Consider the following 12,901-nt stretch of genomic DNA (forward strand, 5'->3'; position numbering starts at 1 on the left):
CCTAAGGACAGCCATGGTGCAGCCTGCACAGCTCATGCTCCTTTTGCCCTCAGAAGGGATTTAAAGAGAGGATGGAACTTCCACTACTTGGGCTAAAATCTTACTTATACCCAGCATTAAATGATTTGCTGCAACATGAGGTTCCACTGTTACATGGCCACCCCCAGTTTCTAGCACAACCCGTGGGAGATGTGTCATTACCCAATTAGCAAGTGGGAAAACAAGAAGAGCATCAACATGCTGGCCATGTTGACCCATGACATTACAACTGGAACACAAATCTGATGTATTTGAATACCTTTTATAGCTCCTACTGCCACACTGGCTTTATTCCTAGGAGATAATCCTGTGTTAGCATCAAATGCGAACCACAGGACAGAAATATTTTTTTTTTCATTTCCTGCACACAGCTTCCCTGAGCTCTGTCATTTCCTTTTACATTCTGTAGTCCTAAAGAATGGTGTCAAGAGTTGCCTACCTGTTCATGACCATTGGTGGCATCCCCATGTTATTCTGTGCCATGACTTTGTTGATCCCCTTAAGAGCCACCATTTTTGCTTTCATTATAGGATCTGTAATTGCATCAAAATCTGGAAGACAAAATCAGCAGCAGTGAATCACACAGCTGAACACTACAAGTTATTACATGGAAATTACTTGCTTATATTTAGGTCATGTGTAAATCTTCAGTAAAATATTAACTGCATTCCTATTTCACATTAATTGTCCTCCCCACTTTGATATTCAAGGTTAATAAGAAGTTTCATGTATCCTGTAGAAGTTGGTGCAGCAACAGCTGTCCTTGCTTTCAGCCACAACACACAACCAAAAGCAGGTCAGTCTGAGAAGGGCTCTAGACCAAATCTGGCCTATGACCCAACAGATTAATAAATTCTATTTATGGGTTTAAGACTCAGGAAGAGTTGTTGTTCCTGTGATCTCAACTGGCACACCACCACTAATGCACTATGAGAATGGCCTTGATGGTCACTGAATTTACAACTTAAAAAATTCTCAAAATTTAGTGTTTCATTATCAGTTAAATGATGGCCCTGGTCTTGATATGAATGCTCAAACTGCTAGGTTATATTAAACAAGCAACCACAGTTTTTCCTAATTTTTTTCAGTACCAGCAGAATTATATGTGATATTTCTGGACGTTGCCTAGACTTGTGGGTTAGTAACAGCTTTTGATAATCCCTTTCCTTGTGACACAAGAAATACTCCAAAGAAAGTCATGAAACAACCATAAACATAAAATTGATAGATCAAATATTAAGAAGGTCAGCTACTGCACTTGATTACTTAATTTTGTTTACAAAGGATGCATTTACTCCCTATCTCTTGAGAACCTAAAGGATGAAAAGAGTATGTGACACAGCTGATGCCACAAACATCATCAGTAAAGCAGAGTTACCTTGATCCTGGTAATGACAACAGGAGCTCTGCCAGAGTTCAGAATTCCACCTACATGCTCAATTTCCATACTCCCTTTGTACCTAAATAGGCAGGCTCATTTTTATTATGCCACCTTCAAGTTCTACATATTTACCTGCTTCTGGCAGTCCTGTGGATTATTTAACTATTTGTTGCTGCATTTTTAGAACACCAACCAGAAACACACAAACAGGACACCCACATACCAATATTGGGGAAAAAAGGCTCTGAACGCTGGCGAATCATGGCCTGCATCTGTCTCTGCTGCTGCTGCTCCTGCCTCTCCTGATCCAAGAGGTCCTGCAGAAGAAGTGGCTGCTCCTCTAGCAGAAGTGGCCTCTCTCTGTTTTGCTGCTGAGCTAATGGCTGAGGGAGCATCATCTGCTGGGGAGCAGAGATGCCGCTGGGACCAGGACGGTTTGGTACAGCCACAGTCTGATTCGATGTCTGTCCTGTCCCAAAGTTATGATTAGATGACTGACCCTGAATAAATCCTGGATTTGGTGACCCTTGAGAAAAATTATGGTTCATTCGTGGGACCATGGGCAGATTGGAATTTAAAGTGTTTTCCAAGATCTGTCCAGCAGGTGTCATGAGTGTTTGTGGAATACCTGATCCATGGTTCATTTGTGTGGGTGGCAGAGATTGAGATGGAGATCCCAGAGTTCTTGCTTCAGCATTGTCTGAGCTTTCACTAGACAGCAAACTTGAGAGGACTGGGGTGGACCCAGAAATACTGCAGGAACTTACTGCCCCTTGAACAGGCAGTGGAGCAGATCCCTGAGCATCTGGACTAGGCACAGTTGTATCTTGACTAGGAACAGCAGGAGTTTTGTCAGGGAATTCTGGATTAGCAGGTTGCACAGGAGCCTTTTCCCCATCCTTTAACTCCACTTCAGCAGCCTGTTGAGTACTTGTGGACTCAGTATTTCCATCACCTTTTTCATTTTCATTCTTCTTTTCCTCTTGAGTGTTTGGGGAAAGTACTTTTGTTTTAATTTCATTTTCTGTACCTGATTTCTTTGGTGGAGACTGGGTGTCAGCAGGGGCAACAGCTGTATCACCTTGTTCTTTCTGTTTGGGTTCTTCTGCCTTGCCCTGGATATCTAGCTTGTCATCAATGGGGACACTAAGGTCTAGTTCTTCATTAAACATTCCTTTCTTATCCCCCACATCAAGGTCTGGGTCTGTGTATGCAATCAAATCAAATTCCCCAGGTCTCAGAAGGTCATCAAGGTGAGGATCATTGGTTTCCAAATTATCTAGAGTGTCCAGTTCATCTCCTTTCCCATCCTCTGTGTCCAGGTTCAGATTTTCCAAATCCTCATCATCTAAATCCTTGACTTCAACCCCATCAAGGTCTTTCACATCCAAATCTTTTACAGCAGGATCATCAGGATCAAGCTTTTCTTCTAGACCATCACTTGGCTGGTTAGGAATCTGCAAGTTTGCAGATTCATCAGCTGGTGCAGATGTGGACAAAGATGTTCCTGGGAATGCATCAGCAACTGGCTGACCCAGAGAACGCATCACAAGTGCAGGTGGGTTCTCAGCATTGATCTGATCCTGCTGGGACTGGGACATGTGCTCCAAACCCGCAGCCATCTGCAGCTGGTTTGGGATTCCTTGAGAATTGTGTCTCAGTGGCTCTGCCTGCCTTGGGCCTGGGAAATCCTGCCTGGGCAGGAAGCCGGGGTGCCTCTGGTGCTGAGCTGCTGCATCCAGCACGGTGGCGGCAGCAGCAGCAGCAGCAGGGCTGAAGGGCAGCCTGGGCCTGCCATCGGGAGCCCTGTGCCGCAGCTCGATGAACGCCTGGCCCAGGATGTTGTGCTGCTGCACCGGCATTCCCGGCGGGGGGAAATGCTGCGGGATGCCGGGGGCGTTATTGATCTGGGGGCTGCTCACTGCCCGGGGCATGTCAATGGACAGGGACCTCCTCAGCTGGGGGGGAACTCCAGGCCGCTGCAGGGGCTGCTGAGGACCAAGGAAACGCTCCTGGCCCGAGGGTGGACCATGGCCCCCTCCTGGAAATCCATATCTAAAATAAAGCATGAAAAGCAAATGATTTTTTTTCTCAGTCTCACACGACTAAATAACTGTTCACCAAAATGCTTTACATGATGCATTCATCAAGATATTTAAATCAATGTTTTGACTAATTATACTTACATTTAAACGAGCTTTATGACTACAATAAAATAATTGCTTTAATTATGTTTAATAAACAACCTGTTTTCAATTTCAATAATAATAATAATAATGGATAGAAAACTCTGACAGTCAGAACTAACCTAGTAATTAAAATACATGTTAATGCAATTCAGAGTAAAAAAACCTCAGTGTGTGGATTTAGAAATTACTGAAATAAATCCAGATACTGAAAAAATTAACTTCTGAGACTGTATGTTGATATTGGCATTCATTTTACATTGTAGCATTCACTGCAAAAATGCCACAGACAGAAGCTGATGTTTGATCACATACTCATTAGAAATTATTCATTATTAAGACATCAAAAATAAAGTCTTTTACTTCTTTTATAGAAATGCCCCATAAGCCCTGGACAACAAGATGCTTCAGGTCACATAAGTTTGATTAGTTTCTCCACTTATTTTTCTGAATTACTCCCAACAAAACAGTGTACAATATTTTGTAAAACACACACTCTAATGTTACAGGAAAACCCACTGCACATACAGAGTTCAGGAAGGATACCAGCTCCTGTGGATGATTGTCATCCTATCTGAAATACCCCCTTTAACTACCCCTGAGTTGAAGAGATGCAAGAGCTCACCTCAGACCATGAGGTCTCATCCCCATGGTGTTCATGTCTCCTGGAAACTGGGGCCTGTTGAACTGCCCATCCCCAGGGAAGGGCCCACGCTGCTCCTTCGGGTACATGGAGAACCTTGGCCCACCTGGAGGGACCACGGAGGATCTGATATTCCCAGGATAGGGAGGAGGAGGGCGGTTAAAGATCTGATTTAAATTGTCTTGCTGCCAGTGCTGAAGAGGGGCTGCATGGGGAGGAGCTGCTGCGTCCTGCAAGGCCTTTTCCTGGCGAACTGCATTCTTCTTCTGCTGCTGCTGCTGTAGAATAATCTCACGGAGCTTCTGGCGCTGTTTACAAAAAAATAAATCATTATACTTGACACTGCAACTGACATCTTTTGAAGTGTTGCACTCAGCTAGGTTTACTTTTTGAGGAAAGAAATTCTTCACTTGTTAAAGGAAAATATTATTAAAAGCAACAATCACCTCAGAAATGAGAAGGAGGGTCAAATGGTGCAGGGTGCTGGCAACCTAAGTTAACATCCAGACCTCTTGGTAAAGTGTATGGTGTGATCCCATTCTACCATTTAACATGGAAGCAACTCTCTTTCCATTTTTCTATTCCAGTAGTGCAGGCCCTTTCACCACGGGAAAAGTGCATTCTGAGAGACAAATGTGACTAGAGGTCCACTGAAGAAAATTCAGCAGAAGGTTTTTACACCATAGCTGCAGAATTCACTCTTAACTCTGTATGATTAACCACTCTTAACCACTATGATAAACCACTGGTTTTCCATTAAATTCACTTCCCATCCCTCCTTCCACACAGAAGATTGAGCAGCTTTCCCCAAGCTGAATGTAATTCTATCTCTTAGCAAGAGCTGTTTGCCATTCATGGACAGAAACCTGGAGTGAGTGTGCCTCAAGAAGAGCTGTGACCAAGGGAAGGATTCATCTCAACACACTGGCCAACTGCAAAGTCAGACACGGTCTGAGATCTGTGCCTGTACTCCCTTCTCCAGCCAGTGAACAAGTCACTGAGAATCAGTTCCACACCTCATTTGCTACAGAATAGAACAAACTGACCTTTTAAAATGTTTTTTTTTACTCAGACTGTAGCTAAAAGCACTACTACAGACCAACCATCTATGTCTTCAGCGGCTTCAAATACAGCCTTCGCTTCTTTTTTTTTTAATTTTGTCCAAATTCCTTAGAAATTACTGATGTTTCTGCATATTGTAGTTCTATCCAGAAGGACCAAACTACATTTAAGTTAAAAGTAATTTGTACCTTATACAGTTAGATTTAATGGCAAGAAACTTTTAGGTATTAACAAGAATGGGGGAAATTCTACTTCCAAAATTTTAGTATCACCAAAATTCTCACCTGTCTTAACTTCTCAGTATCTGCTTGAGACATATTCATGGTGTTCTGTGTATCTGTTACTCCCGTGGTGGGTGCTGGGCCAGGAACTTGTGAAACTTTGGGAAACTGTTGTCCTTGAGAAGTCATGGGAGCATTTCCAGATGCACTGAAGGTGCCCTCAGATCCAGGCCGTGGCTGCTCAGCAGCATCATGGGCCAGCTGACCAGTTCCAAAAGATTCTGGCTGAGGTCTTGGAGTCATTGGTGGTTGATCATATGGGTCATGTGCTGGAGTAGCTGCACCATGGCTAAAGGAATCTGCTATTGCAGGTCCTGCAGACCTGGGTGTTTGAGAACATGGGTCTGATGGCCTGACAAAAGTGCCCTGCAACCTGCTCTGTGGTGTCTGCAGGAAAGGATCTCTACCTGTTATTAGTCCTGGCCTTGTCATGGCAGGTCTGTTAAATCCCTCAGGAATCCCTGGCCTTGGGGTTGCTGGCTGCTGAGAGTAAGGATCACTGAGAACTGGCCGTGGTGTTCCAGGAGGTTGGGCATAGGGATCAGAATGTCTCTGCTGGTTTGCTGGGGACTGAGCAAACAGATCTGCTGGCTGAGCAGGCCTTGGTGTTGGTGGCTGCTGCATATACGGATCCACCGTGGCGGGACGAGGAGTTCCTGGGGGTTGGGCGTAAGGATCAGCAACTGGCCGAGGAGTACCTGGAGGCTGGGAGTAAGGGTCCTGAGAGGCTGGCCTTGAGATGGGCCCAGCCTGAGGGAAAGAATCACCCTGCTGCCGCACCATGCGCGGCGGGTGGGCAAAAGGCTCCTTCATGGCAGGGTGGGGAGTGAGGGGAGGCTGGCTGTAGGGATCGTTGGCCTGGGAATGGGAAAAGTTATCCACAGGCCTGGGTGTCAGAGGGGGCCTTTCATAGGGATCGACAGCGACGCGCCGGGGCGTGCCTGGCATGGAGGAGTAAGGATCCTGCGGGGACTGAGGAGGGCGCAGAGGAGTTTTGAAAGGTCCAGGGCTCCCATCCACAGGAGCAGGAGTGGGAGTCAATGGAGGCCGTGCATAGGCATCAGCAGAGGTTACTCTCTGTCTCTGAAAGGTGTCAGTCCTAGGAGCCGGCTTCGTAAACGGATCGCTGCTTCCGGCACCCAAAGGAACCTTCCCTGACTGCTCCATAACTATGGGAGACCGGGGCACTCCCAGAGGTTTGGAGAACTGCTCTGATGGCAGGACAGGCCTGGGTGTGTCTGGGGGCTTTGCATAGGGATCACTGCTACCTGGAGATGAAGAACATGAGTCCCTGACTGGCGAGGGCCTGCTGCCCGACGGCTCCCGAGATATGGAGGGCTGTGCTGCACAGGAATCCAAGGGGGCAATGGGGTTCCTTCTGACAAAGCTCTGGTTGATGGGTGCTGGTCTGGGTGTTCCCACCATTTTAGCATAGGGATCCATTGGAGAAGGAGGCCTTGTGTTTGTGGAACCTGGAGAAAACATCTGTTGTGATGGTGTCTGAGGAGTCTGAGACTGAGCCAGCGATTCGTGCACCGGGATTCGGGTGGGAGTGGGAGGTGGGGCCTGTGGCTTTAGGAACACATCATCTGAGGGCGCCGACGTGGGCGTAGCAGGGAGCTGCTGCTTTGTGAACAGATCCTTATGGAATGTCTGCTGTGCAGGAGACATGCTGCCATTGCCAGTCTGCGGCGTTAAGGGGCTCTGGATCCCACTGCTGGGTGTGTCTGAGCCAGACTGGTTCAGGAGCTGCTGTGAACCAAACTGCTGCTGCTGCTGTTGCTGCTGCTGTTGCTGCTGCTCATTTTTCACCTGTTCAAGCTTCTGTGTGGCTTCTATTTTGGCCTGCTGCTTACTTTTTTGCCGCATTTGCTGTTTTAAAATTATGAAGAAATATGTTACACTTCTAAGTTTAGGGTATACAAAATCTTTCTAATGACTGATTCTATAATTAAAACCTCAGGACACATCCAGTATCAGTTACAAATAATTGCAAATTTTAAATTCAAAGGGAGCAGAGAGGCCAGCTATTTGTGAAGTTTAATTACCTTGACATGCATCTTGCTTGCCTGGGAATAAGCATTTCCCAGGCTGCCTAAAGAGCATCACTGCTTTCCAACCTTATACTCTGGAGACAAAGGTAACTGACATGCAGCACTGCTGTGGGCTTTGAGAGACATCCAGCCCCAAGTGAGGCAGCAGTCTGCAGGACAAAGTTACTGCAATACAGGATTTGTAATAAAAACCTACTGCAGTGACCACCTATGCAGAGAAAGAACAATCTGTTTCTATAATACACAGGATTTAAGAGTCAAAATTTAAAGAAAAGGTTTTTTACGAACAGTTTATCTCCTGGTAACATCTATTTTCTTCCCAAGCAGAATGGCTGACTGTATACTCTTCTACAAAGAAAGATTCAAATTGATTTTATTACAACAGATTCCTGCAATGCAATAAAAAGCAGGGAGAAAATAACAAAACACCTTAAATGCTACACACCTGTCTGAATTTCCATTCCTGCTCATGTTCTGATTCCCTCTGTTTTAATGGATCTTTAAAGAGGTCGGAGTCGATGCGGGAGCTGGGATCAATGCTATCCTGTTGCTGCTGCCTTTTCATGGAGTCATTTGACATCTGTACTTTATTGATGCGCAAAGCAGCTCTATTATCTCTGGCTTTTTGCTGGAAAAAGAGAAAAGATGCAGTTAGCATTATTTTCTTCTACTAAGTGGGCACACTGCATCTGTTATTCCTACAAATCCTATCACCAAATTATTTGTACAGCCTGTTTTAATCACACACATCCTCGTGGAAATGACATTATGCACTTAGGAAAGAATTCCAAACAGAAAAATTTCACACCTCTATGGAAATTCTGTGTTTAACAGATATGGAGGGAACTAAGAGGTTACTAGCAATTAGTAAATTAGTAAACCTATTAGCAAAGCTTTTCTATACAGGAGGGTGTCTGTTGCAGGCACTGTGCTGTGCCAAGAAATCGTTAATAGCACCAGTTCACCTTTCAAATCACATATTGGTGTGGCCTTACAACATGAAGGCTGAGCACAGCAGATGATGTTTGGATCAATAAAGGCCACTAATGTGGAGAACTTCACTGACAAGAAAAATACAGTCTAGTCCATTAAATGACCTCTAAAGATCTGAGTCAGTTAACAGTTAACAGTATAAACATAGGATATGGGGCTATGGATCAGGAAAAACTGTATGGAGACACAGCAATTCCTCTTCAATGAGGCATTTTACAGCCATAGTGACACTTTAAAGTATCTAATGGAAGTTTCAAAGAGCCTGTTTTAACCCCAATCTAGGATGTGATTTCTTTTCTGAACCAAATCCTCACATCCTCTTTTACACAAATTTATCTGCAGCTGTCAAGTAGGGGTTGCCTAGAGGAAAAGGCTTCAATACTTCCCCCCAACAATGAAATAGTGACATGGATGAGAGCACTGGTGTCACAGCAGCAGAAAAATCACTGTCATTTTTCCCTGTAAGTGATGGGATTGTGCATGCTAAGTAAAGTAAAAAGTAACAGTGAAAATTTACTACTACTCCTCTGAATTTCATTTCAGCCTTCATTCAACCCCTCAGAGTGTAAGTCCCTCAGGAGAGGCACCACAGCAGCTTCCTGTGTGCACAATGTCAGGAATACCAGCAGAAGCACAAGGACTGTTCTGAGAGGAATTAACCACATTTTGCTGTGGAAATACTGGTGTGCAGGAGCATGCCCTCAACTCCTGTACATAGGGGAAGTAATTTTTGCTGCTGACTTTTGGATACCCATCACAAGGATATAACTCCATTTTTAAGAACAATGAAAAATAAGCATCAGTAATAGAAATAATTATGAAGTGGTAGTTGCCACCCATGTAAGTGGGTATTATCTTATAAATACCACAAAGAAGGAACCACCAAGATTAACTACAGCATGGGCAAGGTGATATAGAGGTCCAAAGGGGCTGAAATTGCAACACTGAATAAAAAGCAGAATAACAATGATGCCTCAGTGATAAAAGGGAAAAATGAGAGAATTATTCTTTCCAGTGGAAAGGGTTTCAGAAAGATCAAGAACTCCACTTCTCACAATGAGTTAGGATATGATTTATCCTCTTAAGCCAGAGATCACAGCAATTTTGAATTTGGACAGCAGAAGATGATGTAGTACTGCCAAACTTCGAGTCATCAACATGCAGAGGAATGAGGTTTGTTTACTGATGGGACTACATGAAAAAAGAGCAGGTATGAGCTGCTGAGGGAAGGCTATGAGACTGAAAACTGCAAAATCCACAGAAACCTGCAAAGTGAGAATGACCATCCAGTTGCTGCTGTGAAGAAACAAAGATGAGAAACAGGAGAGAATGGAAGTTAAAGAAAAGTACATTTGCCAGCAGTTGTTGGGAAAGTCCAAAAGAATCAATAATACTTTGGATACACACAGGCCTCAACAGAGGCTTCAACAAAGCTTAAGGGTCACCCCCTCTGAATGGCAGAAGTTCTGCAGGGTAAAATCAATGACAATGTAACTCCAGACAGCTGCTACAAGTACCTGTGTGTTCACTTAACTCAGATGTGAAGAAGGTGAATGATTTTGGAGAGAAAAATTGAGTCCTTCAAGCTCCCCACAAAATGGTACCAGAAAAATGGATAGCAGAAGATACCAGGAGAGTCTCCACACAAAGCAATACAAGAGAGTAAGCACAGAAAGGGAACAGTAAAGCAAGAACATGAGGAGTAGAAGTAAATGAGGAAAGCAGAGGTGTGAGCACTGACACCTCTGGAATTGTTAGTTCAATAGCTGAAAGACTTCAGCAACCCTAACAGGGAAAAAAGGATAGCCCAGAGAGAGGGGATGATGAAAGGGAGAGGAATCTCATCGTCAGTTGCTATTAGCCTTCTCAAGAAACTGGTGAAATTCTGTGTAGAAAGAGACACAGCAAAGATGACTTGAGGCATGAATCAAAGGCAGCTGAGAGGCAGTGGGAACCACAAATGTTCTCATCTCAGCTGATGCCTTTACATTGCACAGTACTAATTGTGTTTATGCCACGACTGAAAAACAAAGACTACAGGTACAAGTATTCAGACTTAGGAGTTAAATTAAAAAGGTTTTCTTGCAGTAAGGGAACTATCACTAAACCCTGAACTTGGGTTATTAAAAACAGAACAAAACAACACTTATAACAAACCTTATAAATGAAATGTATGTTTGCTGGAAGCATGCAAATGCAGGTGGGAATTGTTCTTACCACATAGGGAGCCCTCTCCTGAGAGCTTGCTTTCCTCCACAGTTTAGCAATTTGCTTCACTCTTGTAGCCCAGTCTGCAACCAAAAAAATGTGTCAACACACAAGGCTATGATAAGTTTACCTGAGACACTTTAAAATCAAGGTGCACCAAAATTGCTGCCAAGTATTCAACTTGATTCAGTAAATCACTCACCTGGGAATTCTTCCTTCAGGTTGGGGAAGTTGATATTTGTATAGAGAACAGGTGCTACAGTTGCCATTTCACCCAAAGCTTCCTCTTTCTCCCACTTCAGGGTGCTTCTCTGAGCATTGGACATGGTATCACCTTCACCCTCCAGAGGTGGAGCAGCTGGTGCCCATGAGCTGTTGGGATCACTCACCATTGGATTGAAGGCTGGATTCTTATCCCTGACCAGAAAAGGGGTTTGTTTTACAGATTGTATAAAAACAACAAAACAAACCAACCCTCAATTAGCAAAGTACTCATTCTGTTTGGTATTTCAGAGCAGTGAACACACTGCAAGAATACACAAGGTTTTGTGGTGGCTGTCAAGAACTAATAATATCACATTATTAGTAACCAACAACACCCTCCAGGTGTTTTTGCTACTTAGATATTTTTTTAGTGCTAAATACACCAAATACTTTTTATTCTCCATCTGGACTTACCTGGCATCAGTGTATGGCTGCTGTGTAATGGGAGGGAAGGTGCCCAGCCCTCCTCCAGCAGCCAGAGCCGTGTGAGGGAGATGAGGGTTGGGGCCAATCAGACCATTCATGAGGGGCACTCTTGGAAATGCATTCTCTCCTGGAAAGAAGCAGATTAAGTCAGTCATTTAAGTTTCCAAGGGTAACTGCTTCTAAGGCAGAGGTGGAACCTTCCACTGAGAAAACAATGTCTCCTCTAAAAACTAACTGCTTTGAAATTTTACAGTGCTGACCTTACTTTCTTGGAAAAGATTTTACATCAGTTTAAAATCCTTCTCTGTAAGCTTAAAGGATCCTTTTCTACTCTATTACATCCCTGCACATTTTTTTTTCTCGTCTAAAACACAATTTTTTTTTTTCAAAAATGGATTCCCAAAACTTTTGCAGTAGCCCATGCCATGGTACTGCACTTTATATAGAGGTAATAAACTTAAAAGCTCATGTTCTTCATGTTTGTTAGACCCAGACACAAGCAGCAAGCCATGGAGAAGGTAGTTTTCAGTCCTTGCAGGATGATCATTAGCCACCTGAATTAAATATCTCCTCTTCTGAGACTCCTGAGCATTGTACCAAAGTAAGCCTCATTATCTACTAACTCCCTAATTTGTAACCAATGAAACAGATAACTCTACTCAAATGAGCATTAACATTTTCTAATTAAATGTCCAGTCTAGCAGTAAGAAGGCAGAAAATGTTATTTATTTGATTACAATATTACAAATGTGGCACAGGCAGATTCATTCCAGCAGATGGTATTTGCAGATGTTATACACAGAATTAACTCTGGCCTTTGGATCCCATCACTTAAGTGAGATTATAACTGGTGCCCCAGTATTTCCTTAAAAGCACAGAAGTAGCTCAGGAATCAGATGTATCAGCAGGATGACACTGTATCATTCTCCCATTTTAGGAGACAGTTTCTGATCTAAAGGTTATGTAACCTATGCAGCAACTACAGTTGTAACACAAAATTTAATAGAATGTTACTGTGCTGGTAAACACAGTAACTAACTGTGAAGACCTGGCAAACAAACAGGATGGAGCAGGGCTCTGGTCTGCACGGTGTGCTTACATATCTTTATGAGAAAAGAGCAATAATTTTATCTGAAACCTGATGCAAGCTGCACCACTACTGAAGCATTTATCTGTGGATCATTCCACTGGAGCAGAACCAAAGTGTAAATCCAAAACTTTGTTATCATGGCAGTTCCCGCAGGGAGGAGCTGAACAATCTCACAGAGCTCACACGCTGGAGCTATCTCCAAGTACTCAAGTAACTGGGAAACAGGCAAGGGTATCTACATTATTTTTTGCTTTAAATCAACTCATTGTTTACT

General features: G+C 43.7%; 1 protein-coding gene across 9 annotated transcripts in view; it reads right to left on the minus strand.

Annotated features, from left to right (window-relative positions):
* The window catches only part of KMT2C (lysine methyltransferase 2C), a 186,837-nt gene that overhangs the window by 23,366 nt on the left and 150,570 nt on the right, over positions 1–12,901 (minus strand). For all 9 annotated transcript variants that reach the window (XM_014269160.3, XM_026796590.2, XM_026796597.2 and 6 more), the window contains 8 exons: positions 11,526–11,664; positions 11,050–11,264; positions 10,857–10,930; positions 8,092–8,274; positions 5,596–7,464; positions 4,232–4,557; positions 1,644–3,475; positions 479–590 (listed from right to left, as the gene is read on the minus strand). In XM_014269160.3, coding sequence (XP_014124635.2) covers positions 479–590; positions 1,644–3,475; positions 4,232–4,557; positions 5,596–7,464; positions 8,092–8,274; positions 10,857–10,930; positions 11,050–11,264; positions 11,526–11,664 — 4,750 coding nt within the window. The remainder of the gene's footprint in view (positions 1–478; positions 591–1,643; positions 3,476–4,231; positions 4,558–5,595; positions 7,465–8,091; positions 8,275–10,856; positions 10,931–11,049; positions 11,265–11,525; positions 11,665–12,901) is intronic.

The sequence above is a fragment of the Zonotrichia albicollis genome, chromosome 1 (genome assembly GCF_047830755.1).
Source record: "Zonotrichia albicollis isolate bZonAlb1 chromosome 1, bZonAlb1.hap1, whole genome shotgun sequence".
In the NCBI taxonomy this organism is placed as follows: domain Eukaryota; kingdom Metazoa; phylum Chordata; class Aves; order Passeriformes; family Passerellidae; genus Zonotrichia; species Zonotrichia albicollis.